General features: G+C 51.0%; 7 protein-coding genes across 7 annotated transcripts; 2 read left to right on the top strand and 5 right to left on the bottom strand.

Moving 5' to 3' along the window:
* Positions 1–1,691: 1,691 nt before the first annotated feature.
* AUEXF2481DRAFT_64269 (uncharacterized protein) lies at positions 1,692–6,512 on the bottom strand (the record flags this gene model as incomplete). The annotated part of the gene is made up of 2 exons (XM_013489577.1): positions 1,692–5,864; positions 5,916–6,512. 2 exons carry the CDS (start codon positions 6,510–6,512, stop codon positions 1,692–1,694), a joined length of 4,770 nt encoding a protein of 1,589 aa, XP_013345031.1.
* Positions 6,513–7,138: 626 nt separating this feature from the next.
* AUEXF2481DRAFT_28593 (uncharacterized protein) lies at positions 7,139–7,621 on the bottom strand (the record flags this gene model as incomplete). The annotated part of the gene is made up of 3 exons (XM_013489467.1): positions 7,139–7,249; positions 7,311–7,420; positions 7,477–7,621. The coding sequence occupies 3 exons, from the start codon at positions 7,619–7,621 to the stop codon at positions 7,139–7,141; spliced, it is 366 nt and encodes a 121-aa protein (XP_013344921.1).
* Positions 7,622–8,155: 534 nt separating this feature from the next.
* Positions 8,156–9,855, bottom strand: AUEXF2481DRAFT_64516 (uncharacterized protein; the record flags this gene model as incomplete). The annotated part of the gene is made up of 2 exons (XM_013489601.1): positions 8,156–8,193; positions 8,259–9,855. The coding sequence occupies 2 exons, from the start codon at positions 9,853–9,855 to the stop codon at positions 8,156–8,158; spliced, it is 1,635 nt and encodes a 544-aa protein (XP_013345055.1).
* Positions 9,856–10,174: 319 nt separating this feature from the next.
* Positions 10,175–11,155, bottom strand: AUEXF2481DRAFT_4134 (uncharacterized protein; the record flags this gene model as incomplete). The annotated part of the gene is made up of 1 exon (XM_013489401.1): positions 10,175–11,155. One exon carries the CDS (start codon positions 11,153–11,155, stop codon positions 10,175–10,177), a length of 981 nt encoding a protein of 326 aa, XP_013344855.1.
* A 378-nt stretch (positions 11,156–11,533) lies between these two features.
* Positions 11,534–12,464, top strand: AUEXF2481DRAFT_28590 (uncharacterized protein; the record flags this gene model as incomplete). Its single annotated transcript, XM_013489466.1, has 2 exons — positions 11,534–11,614; positions 11,679–12,464. 2 exons carry the CDS (start codon positions 11,534–11,536, stop codon positions 12,462–12,464), a joined length of 867 nt encoding a protein of 288 aa, XP_013344920.1.
* Positions 12,465–13,384: 920 nt separating this feature from the next.
* On the bottom strand, positions 13,385–16,289 carry AUEXF2481DRAFT_38924 (uncharacterized protein). Its single transcript, XM_013489547.1, has 2 exons — positions 15,973–16,289; positions 13,385–15,917 (listed from the first exon to the last, which is right to left on the bottom strand). Exons 1-2 carry the CDS (start codon positions 16,104–16,106, stop codon positions 13,655–13,657), a joined length of 2,397 nt encoding a protein of 798 aa, XP_013345001.1. The 5' UTR covers positions 16,107–16,289; the 3' UTR covers positions 13,385–13,654.
* Positions 16,290–17,048: 759 nt separating this feature from the next.
* AUEXF2481DRAFT_4131 (glycosyltransferase family 15 protein) lies at positions 17,049–18,383 on the top strand (the record flags this gene model as incomplete). Its single annotated transcript, XM_013489400.1, has 3 exons — positions 17,049–17,915; positions 17,969–18,257; positions 18,316–18,383. 3 exons carry the CDS (start codon positions 17,049–17,051, stop codon positions 18,381–18,383), a joined length of 1,224 nt encoding a protein of 407 aa, XP_013344854.1.
* Between the last annotated feature and the right edge of the window lie 469 nt (positions 18,384–18,852).

The raw sequence follows: 18,852 nt of genomic DNA, 5'->3' as shown, positions 1-18,852 counted from the left end.
AGAAAAAAGACCCGAAAAACCCGCACCCTGTGTGAAACTGCTATACCGCGATTGTGGGCAAATTTCGCAGTGCCTGGTCAGCGCCCAGGGACTTGGACATCACTCGAGACCCCGTGTTATCCTCCCGAGGGTCTTGAGGGGCAGGTTTACCATGCGGAAGCCAGTTTCATGGTAGATCAACTGCTCTGGGACCTCTGGTTGGCATCTTGGATGCATAAGCTACAACTTGAGACCTGGAGAGTATATCTATTATACAGCGTAACTAGTAGTGTGTATCAGGACTATCGCACGTGATGTGCTGCAGTAGATGTCAAGATGCTCAGCGATCTGCGACCTGTTTACGGTATTTCCTGGCTCAATCTCCATTCAGAGAGCTTTCATGATGATAAAGACCACTGCTCGTCCTGAGATGAGCGCCTCTGACTCTGCATGTATCGTACAAGACCCAGGGATAGTCATGAACAGTATTGATTTAGGGGCAGGCTCTACTCCGTGCACAAGGTTAACGGGAATACAGTACAGATACATAGAATAAAAGAATGGATGGCATGCTGAAAGTCATCACCGTTTGCTACCTGTAGTCCTGCTTTGTGCTCAATATCTCTTATTTGGTTGTCATCATGCATCACTTTCGAGAGAGAGTTTACCCCTGAACGCCATTTTCCAGATGACATGAGAGGAATTGTTCGATGGGAGCCCGAAGTCCATGAGACAGGGTAAGCACGCCGAGTTTGAACAGAGTTGACTACTTCTTTGCCATCGTTCTTGCCAGTATCTTGGTGCATTGTCCCCGCGACTACTATTCTGGTCGCCACTTCCTGAAAGCTCCGGCGAAAGCAAGCAACTGACAGTAGCCCGAGCGCGAATTCTTATGCTTTCGTGTATTCTCCTTTGTTGGCATTGTTCATGCAAGTTTCATCGTGCTTTAGTTCCGTGACATTGGCCTGAGGTGTCATCGAACCAGAATACTTGAGAAGCACATATCGTCAGTAGCCCAAGACGCGACTTAACATCAGCCACAGGTACATCGCAATAGCTCCTCTAGCCATCATCTAATCGATACCGCGTAGTACCTCACCATCCATCGTGCTTCGGATCAATGAACTCGCCCCTGGACGCTGCCTAACATATGCAGTCAGAAGAAGCTTCCACCGCCGATAACCCGGCTTGTAGCCCGATATCAACCACAGGCACATACACAAGACCTCCTCGAGCTTGCTCCGCCGTCGGTGCCATCGAGAAAAACTCAGAATTGCCTCTCATCAACTATCTTGCTCCGATGCCACCATACTCATGCGATTGCAAAGACATCTCATCGTCAGTCACCTGAGGTCATACAACTCCAGGTCAGGCACATATAATTGTCAAAGATAGAACATCCTCCCTGAGACGTCTCAGGTCAAAAACAGTGCTGTAAAAAGGCAGAGTATTTTTGAGATATCTTGAAATGCCCACTGAGAGATTGGACATACCACACTCTCCTCGACATGGTCTCAGATTCTGAAAAACACTTTGCCTTTTTACAGCTAGGAAAGCGATGATAGCTAGAGGCTGGAGGAAACAGCATTTGCTACTTTTGGCCTGGGGCAGTAGTGCTCTCCTGGACATTGTCTCAGATGTAAAAAATGATTATTCCTTGTTACAGCTACAAAGAAGAGGAAGTGCAGGAGATGGGAGCTTTGATACAATTACTATCTAAAGATATAGACAGCACCAGAGCGGTCGGCAGAAATGATCATGCCGAAAGGATATTCCAGTAATGCAACAGCAGTAACGGTATCCTTGTGACCCTTGAGCAACTGATTTGCTGACTTACGAATGACTTCATATCTCGCAACCTTGCCTTCTCTGTTCTCCTTTTTCTTCTTTGCACTGCCTCTTTCACTGTCTGCGTCGTTTGATACGGGTGACATTGTGCCTGTGCGTCCAGAAGCTGGGCTGGATGAAAGTCTTTCTTTCTCAGAGACACTGTCGCTGAGACTTTGCTCTGTGTAGGCAGATATGTCATTGCCGAATTTCGTAGCCGTATATGTGGCGTTGTCATCTTTGTCGTTCACAATCATGGATGAGGCAATACGATCAGTGTCCCAGAAGCGAATCTTCCAATCAGGGCCAGTGGTGACAAGGAAGGGATGTCTTGGCTCTGAAGTGTCAGGTGACGTGTGCATTGACATGACGAATGCTTTGACAATACCAGCACCTCCACCCGATCCTCTTCCTGATCTGTCCTTACCATTATCAGAAGGGCGAGCGCTGAGATGCGGGTCTGTTGCTAGAGACCCAAGGATGCGAGATGGTATGATGCCAGACTTGTCTTCGTCAACGTTGAGAAGTTCAAAGTCTCTTGCTTTTAGCCCGCCAATGCCATCGGTCTGATCGACGTTGTACACTTCGATGCAAACTAATTTTTCGAGGTCCCAGACTGACACGTGACCTGGAGACGTGAGACCAGCGACGCAGATTTTGACTCGCTTACTATCCTTCCTGCTTGGATGTAGAGTGAGGCGAGTTATTGGTGATGGTCGCGGTACTGTCCAACCACGTAACCTGAGGCGGAAGCGAAGATCCCAGATGTCGAGAACGCCGTGAGAGGTACCGATCAGAAGCCACTGCCATTTTCTGGAGATGCAGAAAGTGGTCGGCGTGCCATGTTGTATCGGGTTGAGCAGCTCATATGTCACCTCCATGGTGTAGACATCGATGAACAGAATGCGAGAGAGATTCGTGACGAGCACACAGACGGACTGGCCATCAGTCTTTGCGTGCTCAACGCCAATTGCATACTCCTTTTGTCCAGGCTTGGTGGGTATCATCCAACTACGCAGCACCTGGAGCTTGCCATAACGCAGAGAGCCATTGGTCTCAGTCACGTCCACCCTGACAATGTCAACACTGCCATCGGAAGCAGTTGAAATTAAACTATGTGTAGACTCTACGAAGCAGAGACTGGTGATACGTGCTCCAGAAGCATGTCTATGAGCTTGACGCGACCTATACGCCATGTTGCGTTCAAACCGACTAGTGTCCCAGACTCGCACTGAGCCATCATCAGATCCAGTAAGGAAGAAGACCTGGTCTGGGGAGACTGCGATGCAATTGACTTGTGCTTCGTGCTCTTCAAGGACAGCAGTCAGTTGCCCCTCTGGTTTCCAGTAACCTTGTGCCTGTTGGTTGAGAGCGTTCTTTGTAGCCATACGAGCACGAGGACGTGTAGAGACTCTCGGCCCAAACTCACGATCACTGCCTGGATGATTGCTAGTGTAAACTGAGTCAAGCAGCTTGAGGACAGTCGGATCACCGCCATGGTAGGAGTGAGTCGCGGAGATCTTCGGCCGCGACGGTCGTGGTGTGACTTGACCAGAGGGCGATGGTGTAATAGAAGCTTGGTTTGCAGGAACATCAAGTTTGCCGACAGCGTTGATTGACTCGGTCCCTGTCTCTGCGTACGCCTTTGTCTGTTCAGTGCGTTTCATAAGGTTCATCGCGCTAGACTTTGAGTGAAGCATATGATTGTGCCCACTCCTTGCGGACACAGTGGATGCGGGAGAGCTCGAAAGATATGTAGGAGCATCAATGTTTGCCATCTGCTTCCGATGATTGGGAGCCGAGGCCTTGATCGGTGTGGCTTGGGCACGGGTCACATCTGAGGTCCCAGTTGGGGCAGACGTCTGCTGCGCCGAGGACGGATATGGCTTACCCCTCGCTGGGTTGAACAGATTCTTGGCATCGCGGTCTTCGGGTGTGGCAGCATCGCGTAGCGCTTCCTCGAGTGAAGTCTTCACACTTGGTTGTGCCAGATCAGGCTGAGGCTGATATGGCTGATACGACGCTGTGTCCGCCTCGAAGAAGACATTCTGAAGCGGTACTTGTATCGCGCTGAGCGAAACTATGTGGTTGAGTCGTTGATCACTTTGATTGCTGGTCTCTTTGTCAGAACGCATAGTTGTGCGCCAGATATAATCCCTTAGCGCAAGGAGTTTGGGCTCGTCTTCAGTGCGCATGCCAGCCACACGAAGTTTTGAGAGCCATTGTTCGTCATCATCATTCTTCATCGCTTTGCTCAACACTCGAGAATCGCTGTCACGATAGAAGTCGGTCAGAGCTTTGTTACTGCCTGCTTCAAAAGAGAAGCTCTTTACTTGCTGTGCGTGTTTCCAGAAGACGCTCTTGTCTGCCTTCTCTGCCCAATTCTTCGCTAAATCATAGGCTGGTCGAGGAAATGGCTTTTGGAGAGCATCAAGAAGTTCGAACTCGGAAAGGCCGGCTGACTGCAATTTCAAGACAGGCTTGAGTAGCGGCATGACCATACTCCAGACATCCGCATCGGATAGGTGAGTTGAGGAAGCCTCAATAAACTGCACAGCTGCTTCACGAATCCATACATTTGGATGTAGCGTGAATCGTGAAACAATGAGGACCAACTCCACTGTTGTCCATCGTTGAAACAGTCCAAGATGTGCCATGCTTGATAGCGATCTGATCACTTGCTCGGTGACAGTCTCTTCCGGATCAGTCAACGCCTGAACCATGAGCGGAAGAATGAAGTCTTCCAAGCTAGGTCCGCCAATGAAGGCAGCGACACCTACTATCGTCTCAAAGAAGGCACACTTCAGTGTCCAGTCTTCTTCGTTCAGGTATGTGTTCAGATGCGTGAGGATCAAATCGCTGGCAATGCTCTCACCAAAGAAGACGCACAGGCTGGTCACGGATCCTAAAAAAGCTCTCTTCACTGAAGGATCGTCGTCTTGCAGGAACAATTTAGTCTGTGCTTCAAAATGTTGGATCAAATCTTCTCGAGTGGTGTCGTAGGTGTTCTGGTAGGCGGCATATGAAGTGATATCATCTTCGGCTTCCGGGTCGGTCGACGGCAAGGATCCATCTGCACGCAATGCTTGCATCATATCCAAAAATCTAGCAGCAGTAGTGGCCAGATTCGCAAGACAGGTTGCATATGTCGCTCTCAGGGGTCCCGACTTGCGAAACATGGGACTTGCGACAAACTTCTGTAGACGTGGCAGCAGATAGTTTGGGAAGATGAAGACGTTCATGGGTGACAACACAGTGACAATCGTGAGAAGCTGCGTGATGGTCCGCAAGGCCGCCATTCGCACATTCTCCGACTCGTCCTCAAGAAGAGCAATAGCGAAAGGCAAGACACGATCCAGCTTCGCTTCATCAGTCAATCTTTCGCCCAGTGCGAGAAGCAGTTCACAGCCTCTAATCTTGGAGCTCGCTCGAGCAGTAGTGCGCAAGGCAGAGATGACCACATTGAGAAAAAGAAGAGCGCCATTGTCTTGGACACTTCCAGCTCGGTCTGCTGCATCATGCCTGTTGTTTGGTAGATCGACCTGGAGTGGGAACAAATCTAGACCTGATGTGATTGGTGCCCGAGTCGACTGTGGGAGATTTTCAACCTCAGAGAATCCGAGGAAATACGAGATCTTATCAAAGTCGGTATTGATACGCTCAATGCGATCATCCGAGCCTCCCGTGTTCTTTGCTCCTACAACCACTGGCTTTCTTCCTGAAGTCGGATCTGTTATCAGATGCATGTACTGGTGCAAGAAGGTGTAGAAGTAGTCTGGGAAGCATTTTCCTCGCCAGAATTGTAGGTAGTCTTCGGCACTGTAGCGTTTCGAAGGATCAAGCTGAATCATGTGGGCTACCATTTCTCGAATGTTCTCATCCTTGATGTTGTTCAAAGTAGTATGTGTTGGGTCATACTCCCCTCTGCGATACTTGAACAATTGACTGAGCGTGAAGGTAGGCTTTTCGGTGAAAAGTTCAGCTATGACACATCCAACACTGAATATGTCCATAGGCCAATTGACCTCGTGCCATTGCTTCCTAGACTTCCTCTCAAACTCATCGTCTTGTGGATTCGGTTCGTGCTCTCTTAGATCTTCATCTTTGACGAACCGCTCTGGCGCAACATAACAGATACGGCGGCCTGTGGTGTCGAAAAAGATAGAAAACGTAGCTGGATTGTTTTCGGGTAGTCGTCCCGGCTTGAAAGCAGTGGAAAAGTCGGTCAGGTACAGCCAGTTCCAGGTCGTTACAAGCATGTTCTCAGCCTTGATGTCTCCATGGCAGATGTTCTTTGCATGAGACTCCTTGACGGCACAAAGAAGTTGATATGCAATCCATTTCCTTTCGATGTCCTCGAGTGATGGGTTAGTGCTGATCCTGTCATAGAGGGAGCTGTGGATGTATTGCCGGACGAGGTAGCCATTTGTTGCGGTCTCGATAACTCTGTGATACGGCAGAGCGTTCGGTACATCCGTCAGCTCTCTCCTCTGCATAAACAACTTCTTCGAGTAGTCTTCGAGCTTTAGATTGGGATAAGGCTTTATGAAGACTTTGGCAATGACGAGTCCATCCTTGTGTCTTGCCCGAATCGTCTTCATGAATCGCACAGCACCAAGACTTCGTTCAACATCGAGATCAGCGAGTTCAGGAACATCGATACCGGCAGAGCCAGCAGAGACGTTAATCGAGTATCCTTGACCCATGATGGTTGTTGTCTACGCGCATGTTTCGCGTATTCGAGTCCTTTTAGTATCCAGGATTAAGTGACTAGACGAGCCACGGATCAGGTCGACGAGCAACAGTGAGAAAGATTTCGTGTCTCACAATAATTCATGGTCAACGTATTGTGTGATTACTAACTTCAATACTGGTTCAGGTGGTCGGGTTGTCACATGGGGTTGGAAGGCACAAAACAAACAGAGCAAACATCCCACATTCGAGCCAAGCGTTCACTTGCGGGCCGTCGCCAGGCACACCTGCACGAAATCGCGAAATGCATCTGATCGACATGTTTCGAGAGAACCTTTTTGGTATAAAGACACGTTTCCTGTGTAGGAAAGAGCCGGTCGTCTAGACAAAAGCATCGTCCAGTTTAATCGTGTACCTGCCGGTCGTGTTGTCACGGGTAAAGGGAAGAACAAATGCTTTGAAGTATTATTTCATTGATTCGTGACCATCAGGTATTCCTACGCTGATTCGTATATATGCATTAAAGCATCGCAAATCCTCTCATATCAAATGAGTTTGCGTCTGGGTCGAAATGTTTTTGTGAACAAGAAAGGGAATCATCGCTGGCGGTAGAGGATAATGCTGCCAGAAGACGAAGCATTTAGTTGGAAGGACCGAAAGAGCCCTTCTTCTTGAGCTCGGCCTCTTCCTCCTCCTTGATCTGCTGGTCGATCTTGGCGCCCTTGCTGGGCTCGTTGCCGTGAGATCTAGCCTGTATGGTATGTCAGTATATCGTCGCATAGTGGTGAAGCAGTAGCGAGTAGTCAACGTACGGGAAGGGTAGCATCCTGCTTGATCTGCTGGGTCTGGAGAGACTCCTCGTCGCCCTCCTTCTCGCGCTTCTCCTCACGCTCAAGCTTGTTGGCAATGGTGCGCTCGTCCTCTGAATGATGGTCAGTGAACTCGTTCGAGCTGAATTGATGTTGGACTTGATCTTACTGGGGTCGTTGGCCTTGTGAGAGTGCTCCTTGCCCTCGTGGAATCGGGCCTCCTTCTTCTGCTCCTCGAGCTCAGAGTCCTTGTAGGTTCTCTGGTCTGCGGCCTCGTAGACAGCAGAGTTACCGACGTTGGAAGTTCCAGACATTGTGATGTGGTTTGGGGGTTGTGTGGGGTGGGTTTGGAGTGGTATTGATGGAGTTGTGAGTTGTAGAAGATGTGTTGATGGAGGGAAAGAAACGTGAGTGTTTTGTAGAGGTTGATATTTGAGTGAGGAGCTCCTGCCACAACGTCATCGTACCTGGCCTCTTCGATGACGTATTGGTAAATTCTCTCCTCCAAAAACTGGCAGCAACCCCCCACAGTTGGAGCTTTGGGCAGCTGCAAAATCCACTTGCTTGACACACACGCGATCGAAACTCGGGAAACCGTCTATTTGTTGAGCAGCACTCCGTCATGGGAGGCCTGTGATTGAATTTCTCTGAGTTTCTCTACCTTATGACGAGACCCTTGAGTGTCATTGGGAATATCCATCTAAACGCCGCCAGCTTTCTTTCATGCATGCATTTCGGTTCCAGTAAATCATCAGTAAAAACGCCATAGAAGAAGCCCATTTCCCCCGCCCGATGTACAGAATTCTAGTTATAATCGCGCGCTTCGCTTTCCCCCGATTGCTTCGGCCCTACTCCATCTCGATCGTGCCTGGTGGCTTGCTGGTCACTGTTTGGCCGTTAGCAAATTATGTCCAGAAAGTTCTGTAGATGTTGGTTGTTGTGGTGACTTACCCTCGTACAGCACACGACACACACCGTCAACCTCGTTGACAATACGGGTGCTGACCTTGCTCAAAAACTTGGTGGGGAAGTCGAAAACATCGGCGGTCATGAAGTCGGTGGTCTCGACGGCTCTCAGAGCGATAACTTGAGCGTGAACTCTCTTGTCGCCCATTACACCGACAGCCTTGACAGGCAGAAGAGCAGCGTAAGCTTGACTAATCTGCTTGTAGTAGCCAGCCTTCTTGATCTCGTCAATGAAGATGAAATCAGCCTGCTGAGCAATGCGGACTTGGTCGCGAGTTACTTCTCCGATGATACGGATAGCGAGACCCGGGCCAGGGAAGGGGTGTCTCCAGACAAGATCCTCCGGAATTCCGAGCTGGGTACCAAGAGCGCGAACCTCGTCCTTGAAGAGCTCTCTGAGAGGCTCGATAAGCTTCAGGTGCATGCCTTCGAGGAGACCACCAACATTGTGGTGAGTCTTGATGGTGGCACTGGGGCCCTTGAAGGAGATACTCTCGATAACATCAGGGTAGAGAGTACCCTGGAGGAGCCACTCAATCTCGCCCTCGTTCGCAGAGCCCTTAGCAGCAGCTGCGATCTCCTTTGCCTTCTCCTGGAAAATCTCGATGAAGGTGTTTCCGATAATCTTGCGCTTCTTCTCGGGGTCATCCTTGACACCTGCGAGCAGGTCGAGGAAGCGGTCGCTAGCGTCAATGACAGTAAGGTTGATGCCGAGTCCAGCGGTAAGAGTCTCCTTGACTTGCTTGGCCTCGTTGAGGCGCAAAACACCGTTGTCGACCATGATGGCGTGGAAGCGGTCGCCGATAGCCTCGTGCATGAGCTTGGCAGCAACAGTGGAATCAACACCACCACTGACGGCACCAATGACTTGTCCCTTAGGGCCAACGAGGGCTCTAATTCTGTCAATCTCCTTGCCGACGAAAGCGTCCATAGTCCAATCTTGCTTAGCACCGCAAATGCTGACGGCGAAATTCTTGATGAGCGGCGTGCCCTTCTTGGTGTGGGTAACCTCGGGGTGGAATTGAATACCGAACCACTCCTTCTCCTCGTGGGCAATACCGGCGAAAGGTGCGTTCTCGGAGGTAGCGACAGTGACGAAGCCTGCGGGGCGCTGGGACAACTTGTCACCGTGGGACATCCAGACATCCATATCCTCCTCGAGACCAGAGAACAGAGCGTCAACGTGGGCGGTCTTGCCAGAGTGCTTCTGGACGTTCAGGATGGCGTGTCCGTACTCGCGCTTCTCGCCAGCAACAACGTTCTTTTGGTCGCTGTGCCATGCGATCTCCTGGAGACCGTAGCAGATACCGAGAATTGGGACACCCATCTCAAAGACGGCGGGGTCAACGTGGGGTGCGTCATCCCAGTAAACAGAGTAAGGGCCACCGGAAAGGATAATACCCTTTGGCTTGAAGGAGAGCTCTGAGATCTTTTGGGTGCAAGGGAGCATCTCAGAGTAGATGCTCAGCTCGCGCAAACGACGGGTGATCAAGTGGGTGTATTGCGATCCAAAGTCGAGCACCAAGATGGTGTCGAAGATGGTGTGGGGCGGAGGAGGGACATTGGTGGTTGAGTCGGCCATTGTGAATATAGTGTGTCTTGGATGCAACGGACTGCGCTACAAGACAAGTGAAAGAAGGTGGTAGGTGTATGACTGACACCGGAAATCAATAATTTTTCTCCTCGACAGGAAACGCAGCGGATCAAGGGTCCGACCTCGAAGGCCTGAAAAGCTTTACCCAATCAGGCATGGTGCCTTCTTGGCTTTCGTTATCGAGCCCTTATCGCGAGCTGTATCCTCGGTTTGAGCATTTCGATGTCCGGCATCTATTTATTTTCTATCCTCAACTCACAACTGTTATCTATCTCTAGAACACAGTTCTGAAAGTATTGCGTGATACTCAGAGTCCCTGCTTCAGCCAGTCAACGACAGTCTTACCAAACTTGTCAGCATTGGCGTGTAGACCCCAGTGACCGCCCTCCAGTTTGACGTTAGTTAGCTTTGGCAAAAGACCATTCTTCATGGCCATGGCAATCGCCTCCGGGCGGCAGACCTTGTCGTTGTCAAAGCCGACATATAATGAAGGCACTTCAACGATGATGGCCTTGACCTTCTTAGCCTCAAAGTTTTGGTGGCCACCAACCATAGCCTTGTACCAACATGTTGGTCCAGCAAAACCGTCACGCTTGAAGCGGGTGATGAAGGCATTCTTCATTTCCTCAGTGGCGTAGGGTTCGGTTTCTTGCTTCTTTTCCGCGATCAGGAAGTCCTTCAGACCATCGTACTTGCAGACAGTGTCGAGCCAGCTCTCCGGAGGACCGTGGAGAGCGGTAAAACAGCTTTCGAGATGCTCGTCCAGGAGCTTGTAGCCATCCTCGCTGGAGAGAAGGTACCAGTAAGGAAGAGTAGCATAGCCGAAGATCTTCTTGGTCATCTCATTGGCTGCGTCCAGGCTGAAAGGCTGGTCGCTAGGAGCGGTGTATGCGACATTGACCATGACCAGTCCCAAAACACGATCGGGATAGTAGTTGTAGAATCTCTGAGCAAAGGCACATCCCCAGTCGTGGCCTAGAGAGACAACCTTCTGCAGCTTCTCATTGTCAAGGATTTCGGTAAGATCCTTGGTCATGTGTTCAAAGGCGTACATGGCAGGATCGAGAGGCTTGGAGGTGCCAGCATAACCCAGGCAGTCTACAGCAATGACACCGTAGCCAGCAGGGATGAGGTGGGTAGTTGCTAGGTCTGCCCACTCAGCGGCCTCGTCGGGAAAGCCATGGATACACAGCACAGTGGGGTTTTCCGGCTGTGCTGGTGGATGATGGAAGTAGGTGTACGTCAGGGAGCGCGAGACTTCGAAAGTCTTCTTAGTCAAAGAGTCCATGGTCGATGGTTGTGTCGTATGGAGCGGGATGTGTAGTAGCTAGGGGAAAGGTAGAAGGGGAGGCGCAAGACAAGACATGAATAGAAGATGTTTATATGGCATTAGGTTGACCAATTGCCAAGTCAATTCGCTTATGGCTACAAGAGTGGAACAGTCTGAGCTCATGATCGGCTAATATTTCTCTGGAGTGTTGAAGTCTGGTGAGGCCTCGGAGGTCAAGATGAAGCCGTCTTCGGATGAGTTGCCGCATAAAGACATGCCAAACGACAATCACATGCAAGGTTGCGGGGTCTTGGCATGCATCTCGAAAAGTTGATGCACCTTGATCAGCACTTTTTAGTTTCATCACATGCACCGTACCACATAACACCACACGAAATGCCCAAGAGGAAGACTACGTCCGAAGACGCGCCTGTCAAGGACCACAAGATGCGCGACGATGACGAGTCAAGCAGCGATGTACGCTTTCCACGTGCAAGACCAGTTGCTCTGCGACAAGCGAGACTAATACGAAGGCCGTCAGGACGAAGACATGATTGACGTCGATTTCGAATGGTTCGACCCCCAACCCGCCGTCGATTTCCACGGCCTCAAAACACTCCTCCGCCAGCTTCTCGATGTCGACAACGAACTCTTCAACCTCTCGGCCCTCGCAGACCTCATCCTCGAACAACCCATGCTCGGCAGCACTGTAAAAGTCGACGGCAACGAGAGTGACCCCTACGCATTCCTCACAATCCTGAACCTCGCCCAACACAAGGACAAGCCCATCATCCAAGAGCTCACGACTTACCTCTCCCGCAAAGCCGCAACCGTGCCTAGCTTATCCTCACTACCGTCCCTTCTCGCCGCAGACTCGAAGGCAGAAGTCGGTCTGATTCTTACCGAACGCTTCATCAACATGCCCTCGGAAATCGTCACACCAATGTACACCATGCTGCAAGAAGAGATTCAATGGGCCATTGACGAAAAGGAGCCTTACAACTTCACCCACTACCTCATCCTGTCAAAAACCTACACCGAGGTAGAGTCAAAACTGGATGCTCAAGAGAACAGACCGCAAAAGAAGGGCAAGAAGCAAGAGGATACCATGACTTTCTACTTCCACCCCGAGGACGAGGCATTGCACAGATATGGTGTGGGTCACGGTAACTTTGACCATGACAAGGTTGCAGAGGACGGTGCTAGTGATGCAAAGAGAGCTTTCCAGGAGGCGGGTATTAGACCACAGGGACATCTCATCCTCATCGAGGCTGCAAAGTTCAACGATGCCATCAAGGGTGTCGGCGAGTACTTGTCTGGCAACTAGAAAGAGGAGAAGAATATCACACGAATGAATCTCCTAGTCCACCATTCTTTGATGGCCCGGCTGCCAAATCGTACATCATGAGCTACACCTGACCAATGTAGGTCTCTCTAGGTGCACATCAGTATACATGTCCATCCATAGCTCGCTCTAGTTCACCAGGTCAAATTTCAACATCTCTCGAACTACGTCATATTCTTGCTGTAGAGCGTCACCCTGCTCCTATCATCAACATCAAAAATCACCTCTAAGCTCCAGGCCAATGGTCATTCACCCCGTACGAAGATCTTGTGTGCACCTACCTAGCTTGTCACTACTTACCCTGCTTCGATCGCGCACTTTTTGTTCCCAGCCTGTTGTACAGCACGTCAACTTCGAGCCGCGGAGCTATCTAGTCACTTTCCAAAACTCGAGTTCCAGAATATGAAAATTCAACACTGACGACGACAGGGTTGATCAATCACGCCGACATTCATTTTCTGTCCTTCAAAGACACTCATAAGAATGGTCTCTCTCGAAAGATACTCGACACAAGAAAACTGTGTTGTTGATAGAGAAACTCGTGATTATCGCTCGCGAGCACTGGGTATAGGGTGTCACCCTGACTTTACCTCGAGATACCACGAAGCTCATTTCTCAACCACCATCATGCCAGAAGTGGTACTCAAAGGTCATGAAGTCGACGTAAGAGGTAGGATAGATCGTTAAAAGAATTTGGAATCATATTTCTGCATATATTCGAACTTTGTTTTATTCTCGGTCTCTGGGTATGATCTCAACCACACCACGTCAGGGACGCAATGTCGCAGGATTCTCTGGCACAAACGCACATAAGCAGTGAAATAAACAATAAGAAGTTTAATGAGCACGTATATGCAAATGTTTAAAGTTATTTTTGGATTATTTTCCCATTTTCTGTCGTCTTGATATTTGTGTTTTCTTTTGGCTTGACTTGCTGTGGTGCAGAAACAACGCTTCGCAGTAATGACGCTTCAGCTATTCTCATTAAATGGCTTCTCTGTTTCAATCATGCAAAAATGCCCCATTGGACCCAATTCGTATCTGTCTTCGTGGATGAAATGCTCATCGGACAAGGACAGAAGGAAATGCGGAAGAGTGATGAAACCGTATTCCCCAGTACAGATTTTGTTCTCTCGCGTTCTCTTGTCTCATCTTGAGCAGATGTATTGGGTTTAACCCAGCAACTCGACGTCCAAGCCGATGGCTCTCATGAAAAGGTTGACCTCACCCAACTTTCTCGCAGCCATGTCTTGAGGCAATTGCTTGCTGATCTCAACAGTAGCCATGACTCTGTCTTTGACTCCCAGAACAAGACGTTGTTGCTGCTCAGGGTTGGCACTGACACCCATAGTAGCCAGGAACTGCCAAATCTCAAAGTCGTTGCTGGTGTTGACGTTCTCGGTGGTAAAAATGTAGGGAAGAACTGGCTCGGCAAGGTCGAAGAGGCGGTTATAGAGCTGGGTCCATTGTGCCCAGTCTTCGTCCGATACTTGTGCGTTTGCTTGTTGCTTGACAAGGAAGGCGCGAGATACGAGCATGGTGAGCATGGCGACACCGACCTTGGTGCGGACGATGGCTTGTACGTTCACACGGTCGAGGACGAGGCCAACCAGGCCGGATATGATGTTGAGAGGAGCATCGCCAATGTAGGCGAGCAGGGTAGGGATGACGGCCTGGCTGAAGAGCTCGACCTCATCGCGAACAGCGCGAGGTAGTTGAGGCTCGTCAGGGTGAGGGTATGCCAAGCGGATGACGTCGAGAATGTCGAGATGGATGATGAGAATAGTCAAGATGGTCAAACGCTGTTGGTCGTCGATGTGACGGAACACGCGGGGAATAGCCTTCTTTCCCTTGGCGTGAGACAGAATAGCGATGAATGGATGAGGACTCGAAGGATTTTGCTGGATAGGCTCCATGACTCGCAGGTTGAACCAAAGCTTCTGGTTAAGCTCGTGAGCTCTCTGTCTCCACTCGATGTGGCGCTGGATAGCATCGGGGTGGCTCTCCTCGTTCGGTGGCGGGGGCAGGTGACGCTCGTGGTCCTCCATCTGCATCAGGGTCTCGTAGACATTCTCGATGTTGCGAAGGGTGGACTTGCGGTCTGCAACGCTAGGCTTGAGGACCCTTTGATTGTGGGGTCTGCTCTCGCTATCGGCCCGCTTGAAGCTCAACAGAGGTCGGGGGGTCTTGGAGTTGCTGAAAGCAATTTTACCCAGACTACCTTCAACGATCAACTGTCTGTTCTTCGGTCTAGCTTTGGCAGCCTCGACGGCACGCTGGACCTGCTGCTCCATTCTCTGCATATGGTTGTCACCACCACGAGGATGTCTGCGGCCTGCGCCGTAGCGACCACCAGTCTGGAAGAGGTATGTCTGAGCGAACTGGTTCAGGGGCTGACCAGGGTGCTGTCTTGGAGCACCGCGGATCTGAGCGTAAACCTGGTAGTAGAAATCCTCGGCGAGCTGGGCATCCGAAGACTGCTCGTCAACTCCGCCAGTGGCGGTCAGGAGCTGTTGCAGTTGGATGCGAGTGATGAAGTTTTTGTCTTGAGGAGTCATGAGACCGTTGTCCTTGGACAGCAAGAAGATCTTGTGGTTGCGCTTGGCACGTTTGGCCTCTTCAGCCAGGAAATGAGCGCGCTGTTCGTCGGACAATTGCATCATCTGGTTGGCTTGAGTGATGGGAGGACCTGAGTATGAGCCGCGGTGGCCATGGCCTGACTCGCCGGGTGGGGGACCGGAGGGAGGGCCAGTGGGAGGCATCTGCTGTTGAAGTTGCTGAGCGATCAGACCAGGGTTCTGCATGCCCGGAGGAGGCTGGACAGGCATGTGAGAAGCCTGAGGGAAGGGAGAGGACATCTGAGGCTCTCTCGAAGGCTGTCGCGGAGTGTGTTGCTGCATCTGCTGAACACCAGGGAAGCTTCCAGGAGCAGGGAATGGCTGTTCCTGGATGGGAGTGTGGTGCTGAGGTATGTTCATGGCGCCAGAGAGGGGTCTCGACTGGGCGCGCATTGAAGCCTCGACCTCCTCGAGGCTCATCATCTTTCTGCTAGAGGGAGTCGAAGGCTTGAACTGAGCTTCTTGCTGCTGCTGCTGCTGCTGCTGGCCAGGCTTCTTGGAAGGCAGACCCCAGATGCTGGCGTTGGCTTCGAGCTGAGGGATGTACTCGGGCTTGGAGTAGTTTTCGTAGCCAGAGCGCGAGGGCTTGGGCTGCTGCTGCTGTTGCTGTTGGAAGCGCTGCTGGTTCGGGGCGGGCTGGCGAGCAAAGTGCAGAGCTTGTTCCTCCTCGAGGGTGCCGGCAACCTGGTTGGTGGTGCCGAAGAAGTCAAAGTCCTTGCCTACACGGCCACCATCACCGAAAGTGTCGTCGTTGAAGGCATCGCCAGCCTCATCAAGTTTATCGGCCAAGGCATCGTAGGAGTCGTCAAAGTTGAGGCTGTGGCGGGTTCAGTCATGCTTTTGAGCCAACACATCGTCGTGAATCGACTCACACATCGCCCTGCTCGGCAGAATTGTCGCGATTGGCAAAGGCAAAGGCATCCTGCTGACCAGCAAAGAAGCCGCGACCAGCGTCTCTGTCTTGCTTGTCGCGCGGGAGGTTGGTATCGAAGCCGAAGAATGACATGGCGGATGATGAGAGGAAGAGAAAGCGCTAGGGAGAACGGACGGCGTGCAGTCGACCGGAGACTGCGAGGCTCGTCACTTGTCGAGTCAATCGATCGAGACTCTGACACAAGCAATGAGGGTGATGCGCGGGGTATGCGCTCGTAAACAATATATGCGGCGGTAGGTATCGAGCAGCAATGATGCGGCGGCGGGCCAGCTTGACTCTCTCTCAGCGACGACGATGAAATGATGACATAGCCGAAGAACTTCCGCTGGCACCTTCTCACACTTATGCCAAGACCTGCTCTCGAGCAGCACCTGGCTGGCTTCACTTGGAGGGGGACCCCGTGCTTTCCAGCTCCTGCAGGCTGCTGCAAGCACTTTGGCTGCGGGTAAGCCAAGCCCTATAAGGAGGTACTGTACCAAGTCACGAGAATAATTATCCCAGCTCGAAGCCAAACAATCTCCCTCCGAGTGGCTTGCTTGGGACAGATGGTTACGGGCCAAGGATGTGGGATACGACTTTGTTGAACCGTTGTTCCCTTGTTGCGTACGCAGGGAGAGCAAATTCGTGAGAAAAGCTCTAGCCACATCTGCAGGCCGAACGCGCGGTGCTCGTCCACCCCCTTTCTCCTCTACAAGCTACAAGATCGATAAGAGTAGACACCTTTTGATCTAGAATATAAATTGCGTACATCTCCCATGTGCATCGGGACGATCGCTTCCTCTTCTTCTCTATCTCGCCCTTGTTTCTTCCTTCTCGCCGTTCATTATATGGGACGTTAGGGATTTGTCTTGGTTCCGTAGCCACTCCTTTGACTACTTTGGCTTTTCTCCACCAAACCCTTCTCCACAAATAGCTCAGCGATCGGATTGCTGCTATTCTGGCCCTAGTGGCATTTTACGACGACTCTTTCTCTTCAACCTTCTCAACTGACCTGACCGACTCTCCATCGCAACAATGGCGGCCAGGTATTTGCGATATATTGTATTCGCCGTCGTCGCTCTCGTCGTGCTCTTCTTCATCTCCAGCTCTTCATCAGTCCCCGGACGCGAATATGCCGAAAGTGCCAAAGACTTGATTAAGGACTCGAGCTCAAGATGGCGTGGCTCGCAAGAGGCCCACAGCGATGTCAAGGAGTCTCATCCTGACCAAGCCACCACCCCCAACACCCACGCTGGCCTCCCTCCAGCAACAAACCCCGGCCCTCGCATGAACGCCACCTTTGTTACCCTTGCCCGCAACTCTGACGTTTGGGAGATTGCTCGCTCCATCCGTCAGGTCGAGGATCGCTTCAACAAGAAGTTCAACTACGACTGGGTCTTCCTCAATGACCAGCCTTTCGACGATCAATTCAAGAAGGTCACTTCGGCCCTTACTTCTGGAAACACAAAGTATGGCGAGATCCCCAAGGAGCACTGGTCTTTCCCCGAGTGGATTGACCAGGACAAGGCTGCCAAGGTGCGTGCCGACATGGCCGCTAGAAAGATCATCTACGGAGACTCGATCAGTTACAGACACATGTGTCGCTACGAGTCTGGCTTCTTCTTCCGTCACCCTCTGATGCTCGAATACGAGTGGTACTGGCGCGTTGAGCCCAGCATTGAGCTCTTCTGCGACATTGACTACGACACCTTCAAGTTCATGGCCGACAACAAGAAGAAGTACAGTTTCACCCTTTCTCTGTACGAATACGTCGAGACTATTCCCACTCTCTGGGAGAGCACCAAGAAGTGGATGAAGAACCACCCTGAGCACGTTGTTGAGGGTAACTCGATGGGCTTCCTCTCTGACGACGGTGGTGACACCTACAACCACTGCCATTTCGTACGTAACTTTGCAAGCACGCAATCCAAACCCTTGTGCTAACTCGTGTCTAGTGGTCCAACTTCGAAATCGGAAACCTTGACTGGCTCCGCAGCCCTGCATACCTCGACTACTTTGAAGCTCTCGACAAAGATGGCGGTTTCTTCTACGAGCGCTGGGGAGACGCCCCTGTGCACTCAATCGCAGCTGGTCTGACGCTCAAGAAGGAGGAAATCCACTTCTTCAACGATATCGCCTACTACCACGTCCCCTTCACCCACTGCCCCACCGGTGAGCAGTACAGAATGGACCACAAGTGCCACTGCAACCCCAAGGACAACTTTGATTGGAACGGCTACTCATGTAAGACGCCGACATTCTTTTCGACACTGGAAACACAATTGCTGACATGATCTCACAGGTACTGCTCGTTACTACGAACTCAACAACATCGACAAGCCTGCAGGCTGGGAGCAAGAAAACAACTGACTCTCAAAGAGACGCCTGTCATGGCCCATAATCCTCCTCATCGTCCTTTCCGTCCTCGTCGGCTGCCTGATCCTTCTTCTCTCCATCCGCCCTATCCTGAACATGGTACACTCGATGCGCAACAAACGCGATCGCTACGCACCACTCGGACCCCACATGTCCGAGTCGAAACGAAGAGCCATGATCAAGAGCATCTATTAGGATCGAGGCATGGCGATTTCGCTTGACTCGTCCTTTTTCTTCATTTTCTACATTCATCTCTTCTCTTTCTTGGTTTGGCAGCACTGGGGATACAATGGGATTGTAGGAAATATAAAAGGCGGCTATGGCGTTTTTGACGAGTTGAGCCCCAATTCAAGCACAGTTGCTATTTGAGGCAGTATCAGAGAAAATAAAAAATACCCATCGAAAAGTAAAAAATGTTTCGTCATGCTGTGATTGTGGCCGGGCATTCAAGGACCACCAGCAG

This window comes from Aureobasidium subglaciale (genome assembly GCF_000721755.1).
Source record: "Aureobasidium subglaciale EXF-2481 unplaced genomic scaffold scaffold_7, whole genome shotgun sequence".
Classification (NCBI taxonomy): Eukaryota; Fungi; Ascomycota; class Dothideomycetes; order Dothideales; family Saccotheciaceae; genus Aureobasidium; species Aureobasidium subglaciale.
Note: the sequence above shows the minus strand (reverse complement) of the source record. Positions and strands in the feature narration are given on the sequence as shown.

Excerpts from the sequence above, each read along its gene's own strand:
- AUEXF2481DRAFT_38924 (XM_013489547.1), bottom strand. The coding sequence starts at position 16,106 with ATGTCATTCTTCGGCTTCGATACCAACCTCCCGCGCGACAAGCAAGAC. Across the intron at positions 15,918-15,972 it reads TCTGCCGAGCAGGGCGATGT|CCTCAACTTTGACGACTCCT; the intron begins GTGAGTCGATTC and ends AACCCGCCACAG.